At 36.2% G+C, this 27,166-nt stretch overlaps 1 protein-coding gene and 1 non-coding gene across 3 annotated transcripts; one reads left to right on the forward strand and one right to left on the reverse strand.

Annotated features, from left to right (window-relative positions):
• The first annotated feature begins 9,700 nt into the window (after positions 1-9,700).
• On the forward strand, positions 9,701-14,085 carry LOC115706681 (protein RETARDED ROOT GROWTH-LIKE). Of its 2 annotated transcripts, none has more exons than XM_030634394.2 (7): positions 9,701-10,182; positions 10,302-10,410; positions 11,463-11,622; positions 11,985-12,133; positions 12,215-12,366; positions 13,021-13,135; positions 13,234-14,085. In XM_030634394.2, the coding sequence occupies exons 1-7, from the start codon at positions 9,782-9,784 to the stop codon at positions 13,366-13,368; spliced, it is 1,221 nt and encodes a 406-aa protein (XP_030490254.2). In that variant the 5' UTR covers positions 9,701-9,781; the 3' UTR covers positions 13,369-14,085. The 2 variants fall into 2 exon arrangements, with proteins under 2 accessions (XP_030490254.2, XP_030490255.2); XM_030634395.2 differs by having other exon boundaries at positions 9,702-10,182; positions 13,013-13,135; positions 13,234-13,253.
• A 6,419-nt stretch (positions 14,086-20,504) lies between these two features.
• LOC115708399 (small nucleolar RNA R71) lies at positions 20,505-20,611 on the reverse strand. The gene has a single exon (XR_004009901.2). It is a non-coding gene; the product is annotated as a small nucleolar RNA R71 (small nucleolar RNA).
• Between the last annotated feature and the right edge of the window lie 6,555 nt (positions 20,612-27,166).

Consider the following 27,166-nt stretch of genomic DNA (forward strand, 5'->3'; position numbering starts at 1 on the left):
ATTATATGTGTATATAATGTATGAATTCTTTTTAAGTCCAGAACATATGAGTTGGTTAAAGATTATAGTGTTGTCAGCACAGTGGAATATAATCTTAATCATATGTTCAAAAGTTTATTCCCTAATTTGTCAGAACACTGGATTTAGACTGACATGGTATAATCAGCAATAGGTATTCTTACACCTTGGAAAAGTGTTATGTCCTTTCCAGGACATTGGCAAAGTTTACCAGTATCGGATGTATGGAGTTTACATCGGAACGGACCGATATTGAACTTTGATTAGATATGTTAAAATTTACCGTAATATTTATTCAATTCAATATCACATGTTGATCCTAGATCAAATGATCTCAATTCTGATATGGTTAGGTTCAATCTCAAGAGTGTTATTCGTGTTCTTTGATTTGTTAGTTAAGCCTAGTTTTGTGTCAGGGTGATACGTACATTTTGGGAACACGGTAATGCAATTGAGTGGGAGTGCTAACATAAATATGGAATCTATAGCTTCTATTTGGCAAATATAAGTAAAGGATGATTTCTTTCGAGCTTAACCAAAGGAAGATAAATGGTGGAGATCTCATTTCACTTAGGTGAAATATCATTTATACAGGGTTAAGTGTTTCAAGGATAAAATACATTGAAGGTGTAGCGGTAACAGTAGTGCCTTTTCAATGTAGATCATCTATATAGAGGATCATTGATCACATTAGGGTTATAACAATGGATAACTAATGACGTGTCTATATCGTGGAACATATAGAGCGTTTCTATATGACTGAGAGTGCAATTCCAAGTTCTAAGTGTGGATTCAATGAGGAATTAATAAGTTAGGGAATTTACTTGGTAGATTCGGTTCGACTTATTGGAAGCTCGGTTATATGGACCCATGGTCCCCATACTAGTTGAGACCATACTGCTGGTAAGACTCAGTTAATTGATTTTAATTAATCAATTAAAATTCTAAAAGTTAGACCATGTCTACTTTATGAATTTTTACTAAGCAAGGGCAAAATTGTAAAAAAAATAGATTTTAGGTTTATTTATTGATTAAGAGACTTTATATGTCTAAATTAATAAATATATTAAATGGCAATATTATTTAATAATTATTTCCAAGTTATTAAATAATTAGAATTGGCATTTAAAAGGTTAAATTGGAAAATTGGCATTTTTGAGAAAATGGGAATGGAAAATAACAAAATGGGAAAGTTGCAAAGTGAGGCCCAATACCCTTTGTATGGCCGGCCCTATGCATAGGAAATTTTATTTGTAGTTTCCATTATTTTAATGCCATGCAATTCTAACCTAAACCTAGAGGGAATTCTATAAATAGAAAGTGTTGGCTTGAGGAAAAAGACACACATCTTCGATCACTTTGTTTCTCTCAGAAAAAGCCTCACACGCCTCTCTCTCTTTTCTTCTCTCTAAATTTCGAAACTTTGAGTGAATGAGTAGTGCCCACACACATCAAGTGGTATCTCAATCATAGTATGTAAGACTATGGAATTTCTGCATCAAAGAAGGAGAAAAGAAGATCCAGGTTTAGATCTTGGTGATGCTCTGCTACAGAAAGGAATCAAGGGCTAGACATCTGAACGGAAGGAGTCATATTATTCCGCTGCACCCACTGTAAGGTTTTCTAACTTTATATGTGTTTATTTTCATTGTTTTAGAATTCATATTAGGTTGTTAATCCAACATACTTGTTAGTAAATCTAGATCCTGGTAAAATAATTTCCAACACGTTCTGTGGTCAAGCTCAAGAGACCGAGTATCACATTTTTGTTTCTTGTGACTTTGCCACTGCTTGCTGGTTTAGAGTAGGGGCAGCTGCTATAGATTTGGAGAATGCTAATATTGTCTCCTGGTTTGAGAAGCAGTTTGAAGCATTAGATGAGGAGTTAATTAGCAAAGTTGTTATGATATCTTGGGCCATTTGAAAGGCTCGTAACAGTATTATTTGGAAAGATAAACCTCTCTCGGTTGTGGAAGTGATGGCCTTAGCACACAATGCTTTACACCATTGGAGAAAAGCTCAACACAAAGATAGCATTCCATCTTGTGATCTTCAACAATCTGGGGATGGAAAGGAGCTTTGGAATAAACCGGTTGCTGGTGTGATTAAAGTAAATGTGGATGCGGCCTTCTTTGAAGAAGAGAATCGTTTTGGTTATGGGTTGGTGGCCAGAGATTGCACGGGGAAGCTTATTGAAGCCTGCTGCCAGTCGGTTCAAGGTCAGCTGAATGTTGCAGCAGCGGAGGCGATGGGAGTCAAGGAGGCTCTCAGTTGGATTAAAGAAAAACAATGGAATCATGTTGAAGTTGAAACTGACAGCAAATTAACTGTGCAAGCAGTTCGTAGTTCAATTGTTATGAAATCAGTGTTTGGCCTCCTTGTTAATGATTATCGTTATTTATTCCAAGCTATGCCTAATGTCAGTTTATGTTTTGTTAAACGGTCTGCCAATCGAGTTGCTCACTATGTTGCTAGGCAATCTCGATTTTTTGTTGATCATCGAGTCCTTAGTTCAAATGTTTCTGCTATGATGCAGGAAATATTGTATCAGGATTCAAGCTATTAATAAAGGTTATATTTACTTTTTCAAAAAACATAGTAATTACATTATTTTAAAATATTAATTATATTTGGATATCAAGTGGCAAGATAGCTAGTAAATATACAATAAATTAACATTGTGTAATATTTAATATAATAAATATTTAAAATAAATTTTATCTATTAAAATAAATATTTTTTAAAAAAATAAACTCAAGTTTCATAACAATTTTATAACATATTTAAAATAATTTTTATCTATTAAGGTTATTTAATTGTTTTTGCATTCCATATGTGACAAGTGAGATTTATACTCGTTTATTAAAGTAGTATACTGTTGGGTCCGCCTCTTTGTTGTTGGGCTTGGACCATTAATGGCTTAAGGCCCAAATTAAGTAAAACCTAAAAAAAACAACAAAAAGAAAAAAAAAATAAAAATGTTGGTCGTGTATCGTAAACAGTAAGCAGCCAAGAGAAAGAAGGAAAAAGAGAGGGAACGAAGAGAAAGAAAGCTAAAGAGAGAAAGGAGTTTTGCCAATTTGCTTTGAAGATCAAGTGGTTGATTCTCATCCATTCTAGCTCAAATTTTGGGTAGTGAATCCTTGCAAGGTGCTCTTCAAACCTATCGGTTCCGATTTAGTGATTGTCCTCTCTTAAGTGCTCTTCTATAATACCCACTTGGGGAGACCCAAACTTTTTCTATTCGTGTATCCATCTTTTGAGATGATGATGATGATGATTGTATTGGTGATCCAAGATTGTTTAATCTTGATGTTGTTGTGAGCCTCTAGTTTTACTAGAGAAGAACTTTGTAATCCCATTATTGAACTTTAGTGATATTTTGCACACGCAAGTGTACGTATCGTTATAAGTAGTAAACTCACCAGGAGTGAGGTCGATCCCACAGGGAGTGTAGTTAAGTACGTTAAAATTAAACTTTTACTTCTATTTGGTTAAATAAAAATAAAGAAAGAATTAAAAATAAGAAACTAGTAAGAAACAATTATTCAAGAGAATTGAAAGTTAATAAAAACTAGGGCTTCGATTTCAATTGTTTCTATTGAATATGGCCTAATATGATTATTTTCCTAATATTAATCTCTATGCAATAGCAGGCTTACTAAGGTAATTTATAGTCTTCTCAGATATATAAATCTCAATTACATGCAAACTTTCTACTCTCGTGATAAATTTAACATGCAACAGGCATTAAGCATAAAAACCCTATAAGCTATCTAAACCATATAGGTACTCTCGTCCTATATCGAAATTCAGTTCTATTTTACTATAGCATATTTGACACTCACTTCTCAGATCTCGCATCAAAACCATAGACAGATAATTGGTGATCAGGCAATTAAAAGTAATTAAGCACAAATAAAATAGAATACATAGAAATTAGGGGGAAAATAAATCATATTTAAACCATAAACAATGTTAAACAATATCCATCTAACCCTAATAAAGTGTTTAGCTACACATGTTCATTGAAGCACAATTACACATATTAACTTTAAGAAAAGAGATGAAAATAGAGAAGAGAAGAATGCTGAAAACCCTATGAAGAATGCCTCCAATATTGCAGTTGATCTCTCCACTTTGTATCTGAATTCTCTCTTTTTTTCTCTCTGAAATTGCTTGATGAAATCAACTCTCTTCTGCTCTTTATATAGGCATTCAGGGCCTAAAAAGATGGAAAAACGCACATGTTCAATGCCCATTCGAACTAGGAAACCCCCAACACCCACGTGAGATAAAAATACGATTTTTGTGCTGTTTAGGGAGGTGGGCCGCGGCATGCTAAAGCCATGCCGCGGCCCGTGTTGGAAGCGATTTTTCTACTGCGTCGACTGATAGTATTTTGGCCATAAATCTCTCAATATTGCTCGGAATTGGACGATTCAAGATGTTCCGAAAAGATAAAAGAGAGATCTAGAACTTTTATGCTTTGACTTTTTCCAAAATCTAATCAAAACACCGTCGAATTCAGGCTTGAAGGTTCAGCTTGCACAATTTTCTCTATTTTAAATATCATGATATTGTGAGATATTTTTATCTTTTTTCCCATCTTTTTCTCTGATATTTTTCTAATCTTCTTCTATTTTAAATCTGCAAAAATAAAAGATAACAAGCGTAAAAATGCTCCAAACACGATTAAAACTTAATTAAAAATATACTAAACTTAATCTAAAATTAATACTAAAAATAACCTAACAGAGCCAAGGTTGATTGGTGTTGAAAAACAGATGAGTCGGATGGAATGATGAAATTGAACTTATCAAACTATTCCGCTTGGAAGCAATTGATGGAAGATTTGCTCTATTGTAAAGATTTGTACAAACCTATTAAAGGTGGTGAGAACCGTCTAAGTTAGATGATGAGGAATGGGAAGTTCAACATAGAAAAGCCATTGCCTATATTAGACGATGGGTGGATATAAATCTTCATGAGCATATCTCTAATGAAACCATAACTGATGTTGTTTTAAAAAAACTAGAAAATCTCTTTGCCAAAAGAACGGTTGGTAATAAAATTTCTCTACTTAGAAGACTTCTAAATTTGAAGTACAAGGATGGTGGTAGTATGGTTGAGCATACAAGTCAATTTTAGAGTCTTGCAAACCAATTAGTTGTCATGAAGATGAATATGGATGATGAGATGCAAGCATCATTACTCCTTAGTTCTTTACCTGACAGTTGGAAAACGTTGGTGATAACGGTTTCTAATTCCACGCCAGAAGGGACTTTGACTATGGATTTGGCAAAAGATAGTTTGCTTAATGAAGAGGCCAGAAGGAAAGCACAAGGTGAATCTTCTTCTTTTTCTGGGGTTCTTATTATTGAAAAGCATGACAGACGGGGACGAAGTCAGACTAAAAATCAGCATGGTTTTAGAAGAAGATCCAAGTCTTGAAAAGATATTAAGTGTTACCATTGTAACAAGCTAGGTCACTTAATAAGGGATTGCAGTATATTGAAAAGAGAACGGAATCAAGGAAAGAAAAATGAGAAAGAGACTAATACAGTTTCCGGTGAAGGTGATGTTGTCATTGTATGTGATGATGGGTGTGTTAGTCTTGCTACCCAAGATTGTAGTTGGGTGATTAATTCTGGTGCTTTATTCCATGTTACTGCTCGTAGTGATTTCTTCACTTCTTACACTATTGGTGATTTTGGCAATGTTACAATGAGAAATAGTGGTGCATCGAAAATTGTGGGTATTGGAGATATTTGCATGGTAACCAGTGTTGGTAGCAAATTGATTCTCAAAGATGTTAGGCATGTTCCAGACATTCGCCTTAACTTGGTATCTACTGGAAGACTTGATGATGAGGGGTTCATAAACTGGTTTGGTGAAAGTAAATGGAAGCTCACCAATGGTTCTCTTGTAGTGGCGAGAGGAAAGAAAGTGAATACTCTCTATGTCATGGAAGCTAAGCTACACAAATGAGAGATTAATGCAGTTCAAAAAGATGCAAATATTGATCTTTGGCACCAGAGGCTCGATCATATCAGCGAGAAAGGACTTCAAACTCTTGCTAGAAAGCAATTCATACTGAATTCGCAAGGTACGCCTCTTAAAACTTATGATCATTGCTTAGCTGGAAAAACACATAGAGTTTCTTTTCATATACGTCCACCATCTAGAAGATCTAATGTTATTAATCTGATTCACACTGATGTATGTACTATGCAAACTAGAACTCTTTGAGGTGCACTTTACTTTGTTACTTTTATTGATGACCATTCTAGAAAAGTTTGGGTTTTTGATTTGAAATCTAAAGATCAGGTGTTCGATGCTTTCAAAGAACTTCATGCCAAAATTGAAAGAGGAACTAGAAGAAAGTTAAAGTATGTTCGAGCAGATAATGGTGGTGGGTATAGGGTCCATTTGAATACTATTGTAGACTCCATGGAATCAAGCTTGAGAAGTCAGTTCCAAAAACTCCTCAACATAATGGTGTGGCAGAAAGAATGAACAAAACAATTGAAGAAAGGATTAGGTGTATGATTTCCCATGCCAAGCTACCTAGGTCCTTTTTAGGGGAGGCTATGAGAACTGCAGTTGATTTGATTAACCTTTCTCCTTCATATCCTTTGAACGGTGATGTGTTTGAGAGAGTATGGAGAGGGAAATATGTCTCATATGGTCATTTGAGAGTCTTTGGGTGCATAGCATTTGTTCATATTCCTAAAGATGAGATATCCAAGCTTGATGATAAGGAAAAACCATGTATTTTCTTGGGGTACGGTCATAAAGAGTTTGAGTACACATTATGGGATCCAATGAACAAGAAGATTATCAAAAGCAGGGATGTGGTGTTTCTTGAAGATAAAATGTTTGAAGGCAGTGACAAAGTTCAGAAGCAAAAGTTCCCTGCTAATGTTCCTATGAGTACTAGCTCAATTCCTTCACCCATAGTGCATGAAAATCATGGGGGAGATGAACAAGAAAACCATGAAGAGCATGTCAATGAAGAAGCATATGAACAAGAAGATCGCGGTGAGAATATTGATTATGATGTTCATGATGATGGTGAGCAAACTGAACAGGATCAAGAAGCACCTCCACCACCACCAGTTGAGACTCCAGTAAGGAGATCCACAAGAGAGCGTAAACCAACTTCAAGATACAATTCTCATGAGTATGTAATGCTCAGTGATGGGGGAGAGCTAGAAAATTACCAAGAAGCCATTCTACATGAGCATAAGAATGAGTGTGATAGAGCCATGCAAGAAGAGATGGGATCCCTGCATGAGAATCACACATATGACTTGGTGAAGTTGCCTAAAGGGAAGAAAGCTCTCAAGAACAAATGTAGGCATAAGACTAAAAACAATGGCTCACAACTGTACAAGGCACGATTGGTTGTGAAAGGGTTCAGTCAAAAGAAAGGTATTGACTTTGAAGAAATATTTTTTCTGTTGTGAAAATGTCCTCTATTAGAGTTGTTCTTGGTTTAGCTGCTCGCTTGAATTTAGAAGTAGAACAACTTGATGTGAAAACTGCATTTCTTCATTGTGACTTGGAAGAAGAAATTTACATGGAGCAGCCAGATGGTTTCAAAGTCAAGGGAAAAGAGAATCTTGTGTGCAAGCTTCAAAAAAGCTTATATGGACTCAAACAGGCACCTAGACAGTGGTACAAGAAGTTTGATTCTTTCATGGCCAGCCATGGATATACCTGAACTACTTCTGATCATTGTGTGTTTACAAAGAAGTTTTCAAATGAAGATTTCATTATTCTCATGTTATATGTTGATGATATGTTGATTTTTGGCCATGATGTCAGAAAGATTGAAAAGCTAAAGGAAGAGTTGAGCAAGTCTTTTGCTATGATAGACTTAGGATCGACAAAACAGATACTTGGAATGAGGATTTCCCATGACAGGAACAATGGGAAACTTTGGTTATCTCAAGAAACTTATGTTGAAAAAGTTCTTGAAAGATTTAACATGAGCAAAGCGAAAGTAGTTAGTTCTCTACTTGCAGGTCATTTCAAGCTAAGCTCCAAACAATGTCCTACAAGTGAGAAGGATAAACAAGAAATGGCTTCAATACCTTACTCATCGGCAGTTGTCAGTTTGATGTATGCTATGGTCTGTACGAGGCCAGATATTGCTCATGCAGTTGGAGTTTTTAGCCGATTCCCCTCTAATCCTAGTAAGGATCATTGGGAAGCAGTGAAATAGATATTAAGATATCTACGAGGTACTTCCAGGTTGTGCTTATGTTTTGGCAGTGATGAACCTATGCTTGATGGGTACATAGATGTAGACATGGCTGGTGATTGTGATTCCAGGAAATCCACTTCAAGATTCTTGATGACATTTGCAAGGGGAGCTGTTTCATGGCAATTGAGGTTACAGAAGTGTGTTGCTCTGTCTACTACAGAAGCTGAATAAATAGCTGTAACTGAAGCTTGTAAAGAAGCTTTATGGATGAAAAAGTTTCTACAAGAGTCGGGCTTGCAATAAGAAAGATACATTGTCTACTGTGACAGTTATAGTGCCATTCACATCTCTAAGAATTCAACATTCCATTCAAGATCCAAGCATATTGATGTTAGATATCATTGGATTCATGATGTAATTGAGGTGAAAGAATTTTACTTAGAAAAGGTGCATACCAGTGAGAATGGTTTCGATATGTTGACAAAGACTTTGCCTAAAGAGAAGCTTAAAGCTAGTAAAGCCCACCAACTGAGACGGAGGGGGAGATTTGTTGGGTCTGCCCCTTTATTATTGGGCTTGGACCATTAAGGGCTTAAGGCCCAAATTATGTGAAATCTAAAAGAAACAACAAAAAGAAAAATAAAAAAAAATAAAAGGCTGGTGGTGTATCGTGAGCAGTAAGCAGCCAAGAGAAAGAAAGAAAAAGAGAGGGAAAGAAGAGAAATAAAGCTAGAGAGAGAAAGGGATTTTTTCATTTTGCTTTGAAGAATAAGTGGTTGATTCTCATCCATTCTAGCTTAAATTTTGGGTGGTGAATCCTTGCAAGGTGCTCTTCAAACTTACCGGTTCCGATTTGGCGATTGTCCTCTCTAAGGTGCTCTTCTATAAGTCCCACTTGGTGAGACCCAAATTTTGCTATTTGTGTATCCATTTTTTGAGGTGATGATGATTGTATTGGTGATCCAAGATTGTTTAATCTTTATTTTGTTGTGAGCCTTTAGTATTACTAGAGAAGAACTTTGTAATCCCATTATTAAAATTTAGTGATAGTGGATAATTTTAGTGGACTATGGTCATGTGGTTTTTCCGCGTAAAAATCTTGGTGTCTCACTGAAAATATTTTAAAAAATTTAATCTTTTATTATATGTAAAAACTATATATACATATTATATATAAGTTTTTCAATGGATAAATCTATATTTTTCTTAACTCCAGTAATATCAAAATAGGTCAAGGTAAGTTAACACGAATATAATACGATTTTTTATGTTTTGCGTTAGGATTGAGAAAATTAGACTTAATTTAAAAACAGATTGACACATCTCACACAAAATATAAAAGCATATTAACTAAAATATAACAGGAAAAAATAATTTTGCCACTCCTACGTAGAGTTAAATCCAACATTCTTATACGCGAAGTGCAGCCGTTTCCTAGTAATAATAATAAAGAATTCAAAATAATAATTAATTAAAAAAATAAAAAACTAAAAACCCCATCTCGTCTTCGCATCCTCTGCCAAATATCTGAAGCTGTCACAATTCGCAATGTGGCGCTCTCGCACAGTAGACGCCCATTTCAGGACCATGCGTCTCATCCCTTCTCTCCTCTCTTCTTCTTCTCCACTCATCCTTGTCCGTACAATCAAGAACCAGGTACACCTTCCCTCCCCTTTGCCCAATCCATCTCGGTCTTCTTCTCTTCCCAAATCCCTAATCTCCCCTATTGTTACCTTTACGCCTTCCTCTCCCTCTGGTCTCCGTAGCCAGAGCCTTAGCTCCGGAATTGGATTCCGTGTCGTCCGTTGCATATCTTCGGTGTCACCTGCGCCGACATTTGACTGGAACGAGCCGGTCTCCTGCTCGGAGGTCGGAGATGGTGACATGGGCACAGTGGATGAAGAGACCAGGCCTCATATTCCCGTTAGAGCTTATTTCTTCTCAACTAGGTTTGGTTTCTGGAATTGGCTTATTGTTGCGGAGTAGCTCTGTTCTGTGTAGTGGCTTTTTCAAAATGTTTCGTGAATTATGTATATTTGCTTATTTATTCATGCTTTTAACTGTGTAGTGTGGATTTAAGAAAATTGGTGGAACAGAACAGGGCAAATTTTATCCCACCAACATCAAGAATGACTAATTACGTTCTTCTTAAATTCGGCGAGCTTTCTCAAACCAATGTAAGCCTTGCCATTGTTTACTAATTACTACTACTGTTTTCAATTATGCTTTGTTTTGTATAATTCTATCATCATAGAAGCAACATCATGAGGATTAGGTTGGGTGGTCTGGTCACTTGTCAGGCCACGGTTTTGTTCAGTTAACAGTACTTGTAGAAAGCAGGATTACTAGATGTCGTGTTGATTCAATTGGGAATTAGTTTATTGGGTGCACATGAAAGAATATATGCACATATCTATATATTTATACTAAAATTAGTTTATTTGTCTAGGTGAGAATGTATGGATTGAGGAATGGCTCCTGCAATGTTTGGTTTCCTGTTGCTGCATGTTCTTGATTTGTATGATGATACGGCTTTTAAGATGTCGATTCTAGTTTAAAATTGTTTCCTGTAGGCCTTGTTTGGATCTTGAATTTTAAGAGAAAAGAAGATGAATTCCAAAGGATTTCATTTTCTCATTTTAGATTAAAAGTATAATATAATTTTATGAAATTTAGAACGATTAATATGTAAAAGAAAAAGAAAATATTAAAAATAGTCATCAAATTTGTGGAAAGCGTTTTCATCCATTTTTTTCACTTTCCCTTCATAATCCCGAGATCCAAACGAAGCCTTAAGAATTGTGCTTTTACATGCTGTAATTATTATTATTTTGTTGGGTCATAACATGATGTAATTGTTGATCTATCTTTAGTTTTAAATTTTAATTGATTTGTCTCATTGTCTAATCCCCCGATGGAATACCTGTTTATAAAGCAAATGCTTTCATATTGGCTTGATATAGGTTTTTGTTGGTTTGGGTTTGGCCTTTTAAAAGGAAAGTGGTATTGTAAGAATGGGGTTGGCTTTGAAAAATTTGAGGTCCAAGATAAATTTAATTGTGGGGCTCTTAATACAAATAACTTTTTTTGGTGTTTATATAAATTATATTTTCTAACTAGAGACCTTTGTATGATGGAGGCCATAGGACTATCTACCCTATCTATACTCATTGTCTACTGTCGGCCCTTGCTGACACAACTTAAGATGATAGTGTGAATTTTGTTTCAGGGTTTGCGTGCTTCTTTAAGTGGCAGTGATTGCTGCTACATGGTTGTCTTTCAATACGGTTCAATTGTCTTGTTTAACGTCCGCGAACATGAGATTGATCAGTATCTAAAAATTGTAGAGAAACATGCATCAGGCTTACTACCTGAAATGAGAAAGGATGGTAAGATCTCTAAAGCTTCACTTGGATTTAAGTATGTGCTTCCGTTTTGAAATAGTAAATCATCATATAGATGTTGCATTCATGTTACTGTCACATTTTCTGTTCTCAGAACATATTTGTATAGCTAAAGCTAATAAATTAACATATTTATGGAACAAGTCTAGCATTAAAAGAGAAAGCAGGATTCTACTGTGTATCAATCAAAGTCTTCTTTTGTTTGACTTGGTGTGATGTTTTATATGTTCATAACAGGTTCCTTCTTTCTTGGATTTTAAACTTCTCATAAATTTTAAATGAAATTTGTGGAACAGTAGGTTTTGAATGTTATTCATGTTGCTTCCTTTATTCTTGTGTAAAATTAGAGTACGAAGTAAGAGAGAAGCCAACATTAGACACGTGGATGGAAGGAGGATTGGATTATATAATGTTACAGTATGTGAATACTGATGGGATTCGTACCATTGGTAGTGTTCTTGGTCAAAGTATTGCTCTTGATTACTATGTTCGCCAGGTATGGTGTATATAATTTTGGGAGTTTCAATTTTTATTGAGATAGTTCTTTGTAAGTAATCTGAAATTTTACTTCTTTTAGGTTGATGGAATGGTTGCAGAATTCACAGACATTAACCGTGAAATGGAAACAACTGGAAATTTTAAGATGAAGAAAAAAAAATTATTTCAATTAGTTGGAAAGGCAAATTCTAATCTTGCTGATGTGATTCTTAAGCTTGGACTGTTTGAGAGGTGATTTTTTAACTGTCTACTACATGGAATATTTGAATTTCAAGTTTGAAGTTGTCTAATTTATCAACTATTTCTCTGTAAGTGAGTGCTGCTTCTGAAAAATTATGGGATGGGTGCATTTGTGAACTTTTAAAACAAGGGAAAATTAGTGACACTATAATGTTTCAAGATTTGCTTTACTGGGGAGAGGGGATATTAAATGAGCAGTACGATATAATTTAAAAAACTTTAGTAAATCAGTTATTGCTGATAATGTACCCATTAAAGTTTATTATCAATTAGGGTTTTGAAAGGATATGATCTAGTCTAGATTTGTTATTATAGGTGAAGAATTTCACAGGAACTTGCAACAATGCCAGGATATATTTCTGTCTCTAGTGAATGTAATCATTTCCACTGGTATCTGTTCTAAGAAATGGCAATGGAGATTTTGTTTAGCGAAAATGCGGAGTTTTATCATATCATAATTTGTTGTTAAGTATTGTATATAGGAAAAAAGTAAAAAGGGAAATATGAAAAATGGAAAAGAAAGTAGAGAAAACAATTAGGTTGATTAGTCTTTTCACTGCAGCAGCTCAAAGATGCTAACTTGGCTGTTTAAGATTAGTCTCATGTGATTTATTTTGCTAATTTGATATCTGGTTAGCTTTACAGATCAGATATTGCCTGGAAAGATGCTAAATATGCTCAGATATGGGAATATCTCAGAGAAGAATTTGAGGTAACCCAGAGATTCGCAAGTCTTGATTTCAAGTTGAAGTTTGTAGAGGTAAATAAATATGCTCTGTGGATTTTTCTTGTTTTCCTAGATATGGCAGTTTGCTGTTGCATCCTATGTAACTAATAAAATTTTATTTTATGGTGCAGCATAATATTCGGTTTCTTCAGGAAATTCTTCAAAATAGGAAATCAGATCTGTTGGAGTGGCTCATTATTGCCTTGATAGGTGCTGAAATTCTGCTCTCTCTTTATGACATTATACATAGATCAGCACTCACTTAACTATAGCACAGTTTGGGTAAGCAAGCCAAAATCCTAATGGAAGCGTCCAAATTCCTGTATATTTTATGGCTGATTATAGTTGAAGTTACAGGGGCACATCTGGAATCATGTATCTACATCAATTCAATTGATTTTATCAATTTTTACACTCTTTTTTTTACACAAAACATAATATTTATCCATTTACCAATCCTATCACACTATAATGAGTATTGATGCTTCATTGAATGGGACTTTACTTGCTAAGTCCTACAATGAGATCTATGACATTATTATAGAATCGCCAACAACAATTATCAGTGGCCTACTACTAGAGCATCTCCGGGAAAGAAAGTTACTAGTGTTCTTGAAGTTGATGTCATTATTTCTTTAGCTGTTCAAGTAGCTTCAATGTTAAATATGCTCTAGGCTATGAGCATGGGTCAACAAATAGTTTCCTCACATGTGGATCAGCTCTCGGAGATTTCTTGTGTTCATTGTGGTAAGAGCCACATCTTTGACTACTGCCTATTCAATCTTGCATCTGTTTGCTCCATGGAGAATCAAAAAATTTGTTAGCAATTTTCTTTCATGATGTGTAAGTGAATATAATTTCGCTCGAGTAATATAATGATAAGTCTAAATATTGTCTAGCTATTATGTATAATGTAAAAACTAAAAATTACTTTGTTTAATTTTGATACTAGTTAATACTTAATATAGTAAACGTTTTTGGTCTGGAGAGGGAAATACCCTCTATTTTATTTTGGTAAATTTTTTGATATCATTTAAACATGGTCTATAAGTAAATGACTTGATTGTTAGGTATTTATTTATTTGTTTATTTGAAATTAGATTATTTGGTCGCATGGCTTTGTGATTCTTAAAAAATGGGACAAATTGTATTTGTACATTTTTTTTTTTAATGGAATTTAGTTTGATTTGGTCGATTGCATGTCTTTTACTTTTTTTTTTAAATTTTTTTTTTATATATATATGTTATTTTTTCAAACAATGAATAATTTATTAAAAAGAATCAGGATTGAGTGTATCAATAAGGAATGATAAAAAAATTATTTATCCAAATTGATTTATCTCCTTCCTTTAGTGCATGAGTTAATTTTTAAGTACCTATATTGACGATAAATATGAATTAAGGATGGTTTAAAAAAAGATTAAATATTATTTTGGATAATGTGTTTTGCAAAAGTTATTTATTAGATCTTTTGTTTTGTTAAATGACAAAATGTATTTTATATTTTCCAAAATGGTAAAAATAAAATTCTGAACTCAATTTTCAACAATTTATTTTATAATATGACCAACTTGAAGACAATTTTTAACATGAATAGATACAAAAATGTAATTAGTTTTGTCATAACATTTAGATAAGATTATTATTAAGTTTTATTTTAACAAAAAATCAATTCAGGATCCTATTTGTACAATTTTAGAAAATACAAGGTCCATTTTGTTATTTAACAAAATAGAAGATCCGATTGATAACTTTTACAAAACCCAAGATCCAAAATAATATTTACTCGGAAAAAAATTAAAAGTAAACTAACAATATTATCTAATAGAGAACTTAAGATCATTATAGAATGAGTCTCCTAGAGAATGTAGAGACTAAAGTTAAATAGTTAGATTCCTCCAAAATGAGGAGTCCTAAGCTAAGTAATTAATCTAATGCCACCATAACAATGTCAGCTTAAATAATTGTGAATTGTCCTACAAAAATAGCATAATAATGATAAGATGAACATATCTCAACTTCACCACACTTAGAAGAAACTAATCTATGGAGAAAATGCATGCAAAGAAAAAAGCTTACACATAAAGAATAAACATCAGTTCAGTTGCTTTATAGAACTAAACAAAACTATCAGAAATATGGTTAGCGAAATTTGATTTTATATACTTAAAAAATTAAAAAAATTTATTATAAAACCAAAAATCTAAATCCTAAAAAAACTATGCTTTTTTTTTTTTCAAAACCCCAAAAATACCCCCTCACAATTCACCCATTCTCTCTCTCTGCATCATCTCTCTCTCTCTCTCTCTCTCTCTCTCTCTCTCTCTCTCTCTCACATCCCAACCGCCCACCCTCACCACCACCTCCGACCTCCATCCTCCGACCTCCGACCCTCACCGCCACCTCCGACCACCCGCACCAACACCCCGACCCAGCTCCACTCTCTCGGACCGCCCAAAAAGTCGCACCCCGAAAGCCCACTCTCTCTTCCTCTCTCTGAAATCGCAGAAAAAAAAAATTTCTCCCAGGTCCGATGGTCGGACCATGGGGTCCGATGGGGTCCGACCAATCGGACCCATGGTCCGACCATCGGACCTGGGAGCAATTTTTCTTTTTTTGCGATTTCAGAGAGAGGAAGAGAGAGTGGGCTTTCGGGGTGCGACTTTTGGGCGGTCCGAGAGAGTGGGGCTGGGTCGGGGTGTTGGTGCGGGTGGTCGGAGGTGGCGGTGAGGGTCGGAGGTCGGAGTATGGAGGTCGGAGGTGGTGGTGAGGGTGGGCGGTTGGGATGTGAGATAGAGAGAGAGAGAGAGAGAGAGAGAGAGAGAGAGAGAGAGATGATGCAGAGAGAGAGAATGGGTGAATTGTGAGGGGGTATTTTTGGGATTTTGAAAAAAAAGGCATAGTTTTTTTAGGGTTTAAGTTTTTGGTTTAATAATAAATTTTTTTAATTTTTTAAGTATACAAAATCAAAATTCCCTACGATTAAAAGCCTGATCATAAGTATAACACTAATACCAACAATCGGAAATCATACTTAAATAACAAATTAAAAGTACGATTATTGGGAAACTTACCAAAAAAAAGAAAGTTTAATATCAACAAATATTTGAGTTTGGTTCCTCCCAATCAGCATTGGTAAGCCCAAATGTTTGTCAATGGAATTAGTCAATCGCATTAAAAAAGTCTCAACATAAAAAGATTGCAAGTCTTCCAGAGTATTTGGGGAGAAGTACATTGTAGACTTGAAAAATTTATAAGTTGTAGTTAAAAATAAAAAATACCAGTCAGACACAAAAAGTCATACTAGAAAAAAGTGGCAAGAAAAATAAAGATAAAAAAAAAATACATATAAAGTATATTCTAAACCATACTCTTCTGAATGCTGAATTAGGTTAGATTTACAAAAACTTAAACAATGGTATAAGCTTATAAAATAAAATATTCCTAAAATGGTGTCTATTTTAAAAGAATTGACAACTCTATTTAATTAGTGGTATCTTTGACTCTCGCCTACCAGGACACTAGTATTATTTGGTTAAAAACTATAGAAATATTTGAGATATATGTTTGTTTTGTATTTTTTTTTTTTTCATATCTTCATTACTTGTTAAATATTTATAAATCTTTTGAATTTATGTGTGTGAATTTATATTGAACAAGCAATTGATCTCTATTTATTGATATTTGTAGCTTTCACTATGTGGGAGACTTGAGCTAAACCACTTAAGTTTTGTTGATGATGTTTTATTGTTTTGCAATGGAGATTTCAAGAGCATATACTATATATTGCAGGGTCTGAAGCTCTTCTCTCACACATCAAGATTGTTCCCTAACCCCTCCAAATCGGCTGTATATTGCAGTAATATGGCGGATGCAGAGGTGCAAAGAATACTTGATGTCTCTGGATTCCAAAAGCAAGATTTGCCATTCAAGTACCTGGGAGTGCCCATTTGCCCAAAGAGGATTTCTTCAACAGATTGCAAGGTATTGGTGGAAAAAATGATGGCTCGAATCAAAATTTGGAGCACGAAAAACCTCTCTTTTGCAAGTCGTGTTGTGCTCATCAATTCAGTCCTCACGACCATACACTCATACTGGTGCCAAGTAATGTTGCTGCCAAAGAAAATTGTAAGTGAAATAGAATCTATTTGCTGCAGTTTCTTATGGAATGGACAATATACATTAACAGGGGTGCGTGCGGTTGCTTGGGCCTCGGCTTGTCAACCTAAAAGCTCAGGAGGATTGGGATTTAGGTGCATTGCGGATTGGAACAAGGCTGCGTTGTACAAATATGTTTGGGCTACTGCTAAGAAGGAAGACAACATATGGGTTAAATGGGTACACAACGTATATATCAAGGATGAGAATTGGTGGACCTATAAAACTTCAGCTCAAGCAAGTTGATATTGGAGAAAATTGGTGAAGATTAAAGATCAAATGAAGGATTTGGGTGCATTAAACATGGTTCAAGGCAAATATATTGTGGCAGTTGGCTATAAAGAGGTACATTGCCAGGCTCCAAAAGTAGAATGGAGTAAATTTGTATGGAATCGGTTCAATATCCCGAGGCATAGTTTTATTGTATGGTTAGATATGCTTGGGAAATTGAAAACAAAGGAAAGATTGAAGAGATTTGGGGTGATTGACAATGATGACTGCCTATTATGCAACAATGGGAGTGAGACAATTGAACACCTTTATTTTGGCTACCAGTTTTCAAAAGAATGCTTGTCAAAAACCAAGTTTTGACTCCATTGGAAGACATCGGCAGCTTCTTTGAAAGGAATCAACAAGTGGATTTCAAAGGCCAAATGTGACAGCTTCAAAAGAAAGAGTATTTGCTGCTGCCATTGCAGCTCTGATTTACTTGATTTGGGCCAATCGGAACAATCGTTATTGGAACGGGGAGATTGAAAACTGAGATAGAATTGTGTCTAAAGTAAAAGCTGTCATTAAAAATAGAATAGTGTGTATATGGCCAAAAAATGTAACTAGTAGAGAAGAACATTGGTTTAATACATTGTAAAGCATATGTAAAAATTATAAATCTTAGATTTGGAGGTCCTCTAATTGTGGATGCTCTTAGGTTGTATAAATTGTTGTTTGGATTAATAAAATTACTTATTTACCAAAAAAAAAAAAAAAAAAAAAAACTTCAACAAGTCAAAATGACTAATGAACAAGATAGGGCTGGACATTTACTCCATAATGTTCTCAAATTTCACAAAGCTACCCTGATAGACATTTTGATTGAGAAAGAACTACAAACCCAATTTGTCGTTAGTAGCTTATCCCCTGAATACCATTAATTCATCGTATCCAATATGATAAATAAATGGAACTTCTCTGACTGATGAGCGCCCATTTGTACACTCATTCCTAGTTAATTATTAGATGAATTAGTATTTATTTATTAAGTGTCGTATATATTTGATGTTTTTTTTTGTAGTTGTTCAATTTTGAGCTTTATAGACGAAAATAATATAAATTTAGTGCACAAAATAATAATCGAGATAGATGCCAAAGTCAGGAAGTAAAATGTGATTGAAAGAAGTCGAAATCAAAAATTGGTGTTCTAAACAACATGTCGCCTAACTTATGAGGAAGGATTATTTTGGAACGTGTGGATAAAAAAGTTAAAGTAGTCCTGAAGGTAAGGTTCACGCGACATGTTGCTTGACTATTGGCGACATATCACCTTATTTATAAAATAAACAAGTTTTTGCACGTGGTAGATAAAAAAGTTGGATATCCTAAAGATAAGGTCCAGCCGACATATCGCCTGACCTTAGGAGACTTATCGCCCAACGTAGTTTTCAAATTTAAATACTAATTATAAATGACATTTTTTTAATCTTGTTGGGCCTATATGAAGACTGATGTACATCGACTTTGGACGAGGGGAGAGAGATAGAAAGCAACCTAGAGATCAGAAGACATTAGAGAGTAAGAGAATGAGATTTCAAGCTTAAGCATCATGAAATTTCATTAGAGTCCTTTTCTTTTGCTTCTTTATTCATTTGTTTTGTTTTTTTGATTATGAACATGATGATTGTTGTGATTATGAACTAAGAACTCTTTCTAGAATGTTGATGAAACTATTTTAGATTATCCTATATTTGTCCTTGCTATTTATTTATGCAATTTTGTGTTAGTTATCATCTTGTTAATGCTTGATCACTATTAATTAGTATAGAGATTTTAGGTTTTACACTTGAGAGGTAATCTAAAATCGAACTTAGAATTGCATGAGATATGAAAAGTGTGAGATTGAGAGATTCCACTAATTGTGTGTTTCATTTAGAGAGAATCATATTATTTTATTATTGCTTGATTGATTAATATTGAATAGAGATATCTTGTTAGTTAAATAAGTTAATTCTATCATTACTCGAGATAGGTTAATAGATTACAGTAGGATTCTTGAAATTATAAATTATAGAATAAATTAGGATAATTGATAAATTGAGATTTATAGTTTATAATATGGAAATAAATGCTCTAGGTCTTTATTGTGTGATTAAAATCGTTGTTTGTGTATTTACTTCTTAGTTATTTTATTATTTCATTCTTAATTATTATTTACTTTGAATTGTCTAATTAAAGCATAAAACAAAAAAAGTATAGTAATTGGTAAAATTTAATAATCAATTCATGTGGGTTTGATAATCTTTTTAAAATTAAAACTTTGGTATAATAACAATTTACGCTTGTAGTAAAAATCGTGAATCAAGTTTTTGGCACCGTTACTAGGGATTGAAAGTTTTGTAAATTATTGCTAATATTATTAATACTTTTTTTTTTTGTTTTAAATTAGATTTTATTTTGTTTTAATATTGTTTGTTATTTTGTGATTCAATTTATGCAAAGAACTTGAAGTGCTACACCTTTTACACTGCTTAATTCCTAAATTGAAAATTAAAGTAGTTGAAAGCAAATAAAATGCTGGCTTTCACCATGGCAGCTATTAATATTAATAACAATAATGTGAACAATGCTTTTAATAACAACCAACTAGCACCTTTTGTAGTTGATGCACAACCACAAGCCGCTCATCACTATTGCTTAACTGTAGTGAATGAAAATCTGAATAGTATTGCTAATTTAGTCATCACTAGAAACAATTTTAAGTTGAAGCTTGCTTTAATCAATATGGTGCGAAAAAATTAGTTTGGTGGGTTGGCTATTGAAGATACCAATATTCCTCTAGTTATATTTTTTGAGGTATGTGCTACTGTAAAAATGAATGATTTTATTGATTACGCCAATACGACTCTTTCTTTACTCTTGAAGGGATAGCGAAAGAAGTTGTTTGCAATATCTACAGACATGATCTATTACTACATGAGATGATATGGCTAAAAAGTTCATGGTAAAGTTCTTTCCTCCATCGAAGTTTGCATAGTTGAGAAGTGAAATTAGGAAATTTAGACAGTTTGATATAGAACAACTATATGAAGCATGGGAGCAATTCAAAGAATTACTACATCGCTGCCCACAACATAGCTATGAAAGCTGGAAGTCTCAATTTTCTACTATGGGTTGAATGGTCCAACTAGGAATATTATTGATGCTACTATCGGAGGAGCTTTATTGGCTAAGCCTGTAACTGAAGCCATTAATTTATAGGAGGAGATGACTACTAATAGTTATAGCTGGATTAATGGAAGAAATACTCCAAGAAAGGTGGTTGGCTTACATGAAGTGCTAAGTAGATGACTTGGCCTTCTTGTTGGCGAGCTGTAGTGGCACGTGGAATTGATATTGGCCATGTAGACATGCCACATCAAGTGGGAAAAAAATCAAGATAACAAAATGAGTTGCCAAAACTACTACTAAAAAGTAGCATTCTTATAAGTTGGTCACTAGTAGTACTTTCTAAGGTGTTGTCCATTCTAATACTTTGGTAGGAGAACTAACTCCATGTTCTTATTGTACCTGCGAAGCTTGTAGGAACCCTTACTTATTATTCCTCTCCTTGACTTGTTTGTTGAAGTCCCTTGCAACCTTCTGCTGGCAGGCCTACAACTTAAGGCTGGCTTGGTCTTTTCTTTCTTCTATTTTGTCAAAGGATTCTGCCAAAAAAGTATTATTTACTTCTTGGTCATATGTTATCCTTCTATGAGACGGTAGCACTAACTCTACAAGCAACATTGCTTCATAGCCATAAGTTAAAGTAAATTGTGTTTGCCTAGTGGTCATCTTCTCGGTGGTCCTATGTGACCAGAGTAACTCTGAGAGCAATTTAGGCTAATTTCCTTTTACCTCTTCTAGATGCTTTTTCAAAGTGACCCTGAGGATCTTGTTCACAACTTCTACTTGCCCATTCATTTGAGGATGAGCAACGGCAGAAAAGCTTTTGATGATGTTGTGTCTATTGTAAAAATCAAAGAACATGTCACTATCAAACTGCTTCCCATTGTCTGACACAATCATTTGTGCAAGTCCAAATCGACATATGATGTTCTTGACAATAAAGTCGAGGACTTTTTTAGAAGTTATTGTCGCCAGGGATTCAGCTTCTGTCCACTTGGTGAAGTAGTCTACTATGACTACGACATATTGCACACATGCTTTTCCTTTTGGGAGTTGACCAATAAGGTCTATTCCCCATATAGAATAAGGCCAAGGAGACTGCATCAATGTGAGCTCATTGGGTGGAGCTCTCAAGATCTTTGAGAATCTTTGAAACTTGTCACATTTTTTAACATAGTCCATTGAATCCTCAATCATTGTTGGCCAAAAGTACCCCTGTTGGAGTATCTTTTTGGATAGGCTTTGCCCCCAACATGATTTCCGCAGAAGCCTTTATGCACTTCTATCAATAATCGCATGACTTTTGTCTTAGTGACACACCTTAAGAGCAGCAATGAGAAGCCTTGTCTGTACATTGCTCCATTTAGGATTAAGTACCTAGCAACTTTTCTTCTCATCATTCTTGCCTCATTTTTGTTCTCAGGCAAGGCTCTAGTTTAGAGGTATATTGCTCTAGGTGTCATCCATGTTGGATTTTCATCCAACATCTCGACCTTTTCTGAAATGGTAATGCTTCGTTCTTTTAAGAACTGTATGGGCATCGAATTTTCCTTACCGGTAAAGGTGTTGCTTGCTAGACGAGCGAGTGCATCAGCTGTTGCATTCTCTTCTCTGGGGATCTTCCTTATTGTATAGTCTTTGAGTTAACTTAATAAGTCTTAAATTTTCCTTAAATAGGCTATCATTCTTTCACCTCGGTCTGTGTACTCACCTAAGACTTGATTTACAACTAACTATGAGTCGTTGTATATGTTTAGGTGGTCAGCCCGAATTTTATGTGCCAACTTGAGGCAAGCAATCAGAGCTTCATACTCAGCCTCGTTATTAGAGGATTTAAGGCCAAACTTGATTGTCTCGTGCATCTATTTCCCCTGGGTGTAATGAGGGCAATACCTGCACTAGACAGTTGGTCAGTACAACTTCCATCAACATGTAGTTTCCATGTTGATTCTTTAGGTTCTTGCTATTATTCTTGCTCTCGCTTCTTTTCTAGCTCTTACTTTTCTTTCAAATCTTGAGAGATTTCAGGAGATATAATTGTACATTCAGCCACAAAGTCAGCAAGAGCTTGGATTTTTATGGCCACTCTCAATTGGTATGTGATGTTAAATTGGCCAAGCTCGATGGCCCACTTGAGTAGTCGGTCAGATGCTTTGGGTTTCTGTAATACCTGTCGCAATGGCTGGTCAGTGTATACCCTTATCGGGTGAGCTTGGACAGTACAATCTTAGTTTTCTTGATGCTAATTGTAAGCAGTATGTCAACTTCTCCATGAGTGGGTATCGACTTTCAACATCAATTAGTCTTATGCTGATGTAGCATACTGGATATTGGATACCATCTTCTTCTCTTATCAAGACTGCACTCACAACATGCTCTATGACAACCAAGTACACACCTAGTTTCTATTCTGGAGGTTTTGATAGGAGAGGAGGTTAAGCTAATTCCATTTTCAGCTCTTGGAATGCTTTTCCACACTCCCTTGTCCACTCAAATTTTTTGTTTCCTCTAAGTATGTTGAAGAAAAAAAACACACTGTTTGTGGATTTGGACACAAATATGCTTAGTGCAGCAATACGTCCCATCAGGCTTTGTATTTCTTTGATTGATGTGGGTGACTTCATTTCCAAAAGGGCTTGGATCTTGTCTAGGTTTTCTTATATTCCCCTAGCATTGACTATGAAGCCAAGGAATTTGTCCGAGCCTACTCCGAATGAACACTTGAGAGGATTGAGCTTCATGTTGTACTCTCGGAGGAGCTTAAAGCATTCATCTAATCCTCCACATGACCCCAGCCTTTTTGGACTTGACCAACATGTTGTCCACGTACACCTCCATGTTGTGCCTAATGAGATCCTTGAACATTTTAATCACGAATCTCTGATAGGTGCCCCCTGCATTTTTTAGCCCAAAGAGCATGACCTTATAGTAGTACATACCTAAATCTATCATGAAACTTGTGTGTTCTTGATTCAATGGGTGTATCTTGATTTGGTTGTAACCTGAATAAGCATTCATAAAGCTTAGGATCTCTTGACTAGCTGTAGCATCTACTAGCTGGTCCATCCTAGGAAGCAGGAAGCAGTCATTTGGACATGCTTTATTAAGGCCGGTGAAATCTATGTACACCCTCCACTTGTTGTTCGGTTTAGGTACCAACACGGGATTGGATACCTAAAGTGGATAGAATGGTTCAGTGATGAAGTCCTTGGCGCTCAACCTCGTGACTTCATCTTTCAAAGCTTGGGCACGCTCATTATCCAACAACCTCCTTTTTTGTTGTACAGGTTGGAAGTTTTGATCTATGTTTAGTGCATGGGTCATCACGGAAGGGTCTTTCCCCACCATGTCTCCATGTGACCGTGAAAAGAGGTTAAGGTTTGCCCTTAGAAATTTTATCAAAACTGATTTTATTTCTGGCGCTAAACCTTTCCCAATCTTTAATTTTCTAGTAGGAAGAGTGGGATCAACATCCAATTCTTTCAGTTCTTCCACATGTCCAAAGCTATTTGCAAGATCCCCAAAGCGAGGATCTATGTCTGCTTCCCTGCTTTGGGCTGGACTTAATTGCCCTTTGTCGGATGCTTTGTCAGAGCTCTTAGCGGGCGTTTTGTCTCTTTTTTGGCTTTAGATAAAGCCAGGTTATAGTAGTGTTGGGCACACTGTTGGTCTCCCTTAACACATCCTATCCCATGCCTTGTTGGGAACTTTAGGCATAGGTGGTAGATAGATTTTACCGCCTTTAGGTCGTATAGGGCTTGTTGACCTATCATCGCATTGAAGTTCGATGGCACGTCGATTACTACAAATTGTGCCATCAATGTTCTTGTTGTGGGGTTCTCTCCGATTGTCAAGGGCAGCTTGATGTATCCCATGCGTGCAATGCCTTAGCCAAAGAAGTCGTACATTACTTGGGTGCAAGGTGCTAGGTCTATTAGTTAGAGCCCCATCTTTACATAGGTTGATCTAAAAAGAATGTTAGAGGAGGCTCCGTTATCCACCATGCACCTGGAAAGTGTCATGTTCTTGATCTGTGCTGTAATGACTAGGGGATCATTGTGTGGAAAGTTGACCTGAGTAACATCTCCCTCTATAAAGAAGATGGCTAACTCTCTAAGCTTGAGCTGCTTAGTGCCTCTTTCTTTGATGACTAGGATGTTGCTTTTAGGCTCGTGACGGAGAGTCCGAACATAGCGCGCCCTAGCCTTGCTTGTCTCCCTAGTAATATGGGCTCTGCCAATTATGATCCCCAAGTGACCCGCCATTGCTGGTGGCATAGGGTCTCCATTATGGGAAGCTGGTGCCTGAGCTTGGCCGTTCTGCACATAACAACACAAGTTGGGATTGTTTTTCCTTATGAGGAATTCAATCTCCCTCTTAAGATTTTAACACTCCTTGGTGTCGTGGCCAAAATCAGTGAAATAAGTAGAACTTTGAAATGTCCCTCTTGGTCATCTCCTTTTTGATAGGAGGAGGCTTCTTATATGGCAAAGTAGCCTGAGTGGCCATGTAAATGGACTCAAGTTTCTCAGTTAGGAGGGTGAAGCACTTGTACTTCTCCTCTTTCTCCTTTTGGTTTCGTGGTGTAGGGGAAGTGTTGTACTTCCTTTTTGGCCACTCATCTGGCCATAACTATTGTTGTTGTGCTTACCTTCAGCATTCTTGCTACTAGAGGGCTGGCTGGCACTGCTTGTACTGGTATGCATGTTTGGCAAATCTTAGGGCTATACAACACCTTGAGACTGCCTGTTACTGACTTGCCCTCCTGTTTGGGCTTGTTTGACGACTTCCTCCAGTTTTATGAAGTTGTCTGCTCGTTTGAGGAACTCTTTCATGTTGTTGGTTGAGATCCTCAAGATATCTTTCTAGAAGTCATTCAATGGAAGGATGCCCCCCAGTATGGCTATATAGCAGCCTTTCTCGGTTAGGCCTTTGACCTTGTTGGTCTCGGTCATAAACCTTTGAATATAATCCTTTAAAGGTTCGCCTTATCTTTGTTTCACCTTGAAAAGGTCTTCCAACTGTGATGGTATCTACCTTGAGGACGAGAATTGTGTGTAGAATTCTTAGGAAAATTCATTCCAAGAATTGAATCTTCCTGGAGCTAGCTTAAAGTACCATTGTTAGGCTGTTTCTGACAAAGTCGCCTAAAAGATCCGACACCGCACATCACCCGTGACTTTTTGGAGATCCATCAGCATCTCCCAGTACTTGATGTGTGCGGAGGGATCTTCTATTCTGGTATACATCTTTCATACCGGCATCTTGAACTTAAGCAAGGAGAAGGCATTAATGTATATCGAGAATGCATGGAGAGCCCCTTGACCTATCTAGTTAAAGGTTTGATGGTTTTGGGCCGGCTAAGCCCTTGATCATGTCTCTTATTTGTTCCAACTGTGCTTGCATAGAAGCATCTGATGATGTAGAACCTGGTTGAGTGGCCCTTCTTAGTTGGGCTAGAGCCCTAGGTTGGCCAAACTCTGGCCATCCACACCCTGGGAGAGGGTATGTCCATGCTCGGTTAGCCCCAGGTTAGAGATCTGGCTTTAGCCGGCCAACCCTAGGTTAGGCAGCTGGCCATGGCCAGCCTGCCCTACCCTGGGAAATTTCTCATGGTCGGCCACCTCTATGCTTGGCAGTGTCTGGCCGTTCGCTCTTCCTTGATTGGTCGGTACGACCTGTGTGTTGACAGGGGGTTGATCACACTGATTTCTTGGGTTTGGTGGATCCAACTGTCTAAAGTGATTGTTCAATGGTGGAACAAAATCACTTTGATTCTAACTCCTTGAGTTAATGTTGTCTTGGGTGTTTCCACCCATTCCCGGACCTATCCAGTTAAAGATAGGCCTTAGAATGACTTGCTCCCAAATTTTTCGGAGAGGAATTTTGCTTTGTAGGCCGGCCAAAGGTTGGCCCAGTGGGGTTGTTAATGAGCCAGAGATACCTGGCCGGCCCCCCATGCCATCAGGTGCCGGAGTCTGGCTATTCCCGCCACTAAATCTATTTGGCAGGATTTGTTCGTCTTTGAGTAGGGGAAGTCCATCTCATTCCCAAAGAACTTGGTTGGACTGTTTACCTGTAGACCCTACACGATTTGTCGATAAGTCTTCCTTAGAGAGGATCTCTAATCAGATCCTATCTTCTCCTAACAGTTCTCTCATTGAATCGCCTTATCAGGTCACTAGCTTCCCTTTTACGGCAGTCTAGCTCTTCCTGATGAGCTCAGAGGATGTACTCCTGGTCATCCATCCATATCAGGAATTTGGATCTTTGTTGGGCAAACACATTGCCACCAACAATGCGTGGTTCTTCAATTTGGCCAACTTGGCATACAACCTCTCTAAGTATGGCTAATTCAAAGTCTTCTCTTAGGTCCACATGAGGCTCACCAACTGCTGGTTTGTCGATTCCTGGCCCTATTTCCCTAGCATAATATCGGGGAACAAAGTTAGTCGTGGTGCATAAGGGTTGTTCCACATTGAGAAAACCTTCTAGTCAAGGTGCCAATGGTAGATCTACCCTAGGCAG

Source organism: Cannabis sativa, chromosome 1, assembly GCF_029168945.1.
Source record: "Cannabis sativa cultivar Pink pepper isolate KNU-18-1 chromosome 1, ASM2916894v1, whole genome shotgun sequence".
In the NCBI taxonomy this organism is placed as follows: domain Eukaryota; kingdom Viridiplantae; phylum Streptophyta; class Magnoliopsida; order Rosales; family Cannabaceae; genus Cannabis; species Cannabis sativa.

What these genes read in the sequence shown, in the direction of transcription:
- LOC115706681 (XM_030634394.2), top strand. Translation starts at nt 9,782, where the DNA reads ATGTGGCGCTCTCGCACAGTAGACGCCCATTTCAGGACCATGCGTCTC. An exon ending in ACCTGAAATGAGAAAGGATG is followed by an intron (nt 11,623 to 11,984) that starts GTAAGATCTCTA and finishes GTGTAAAATTAG; the next exon opens with AGTACGAAGTAAGAGAGAAG. An exon ending in TTGATTACTATGTTCGCCAG is followed by an intron (nt 12,134 to 12,214) that starts GTATGGTGTATA and finishes TACTTCTTTTAG; the next exon opens with GTTGATGGAATGGTTGCAGA.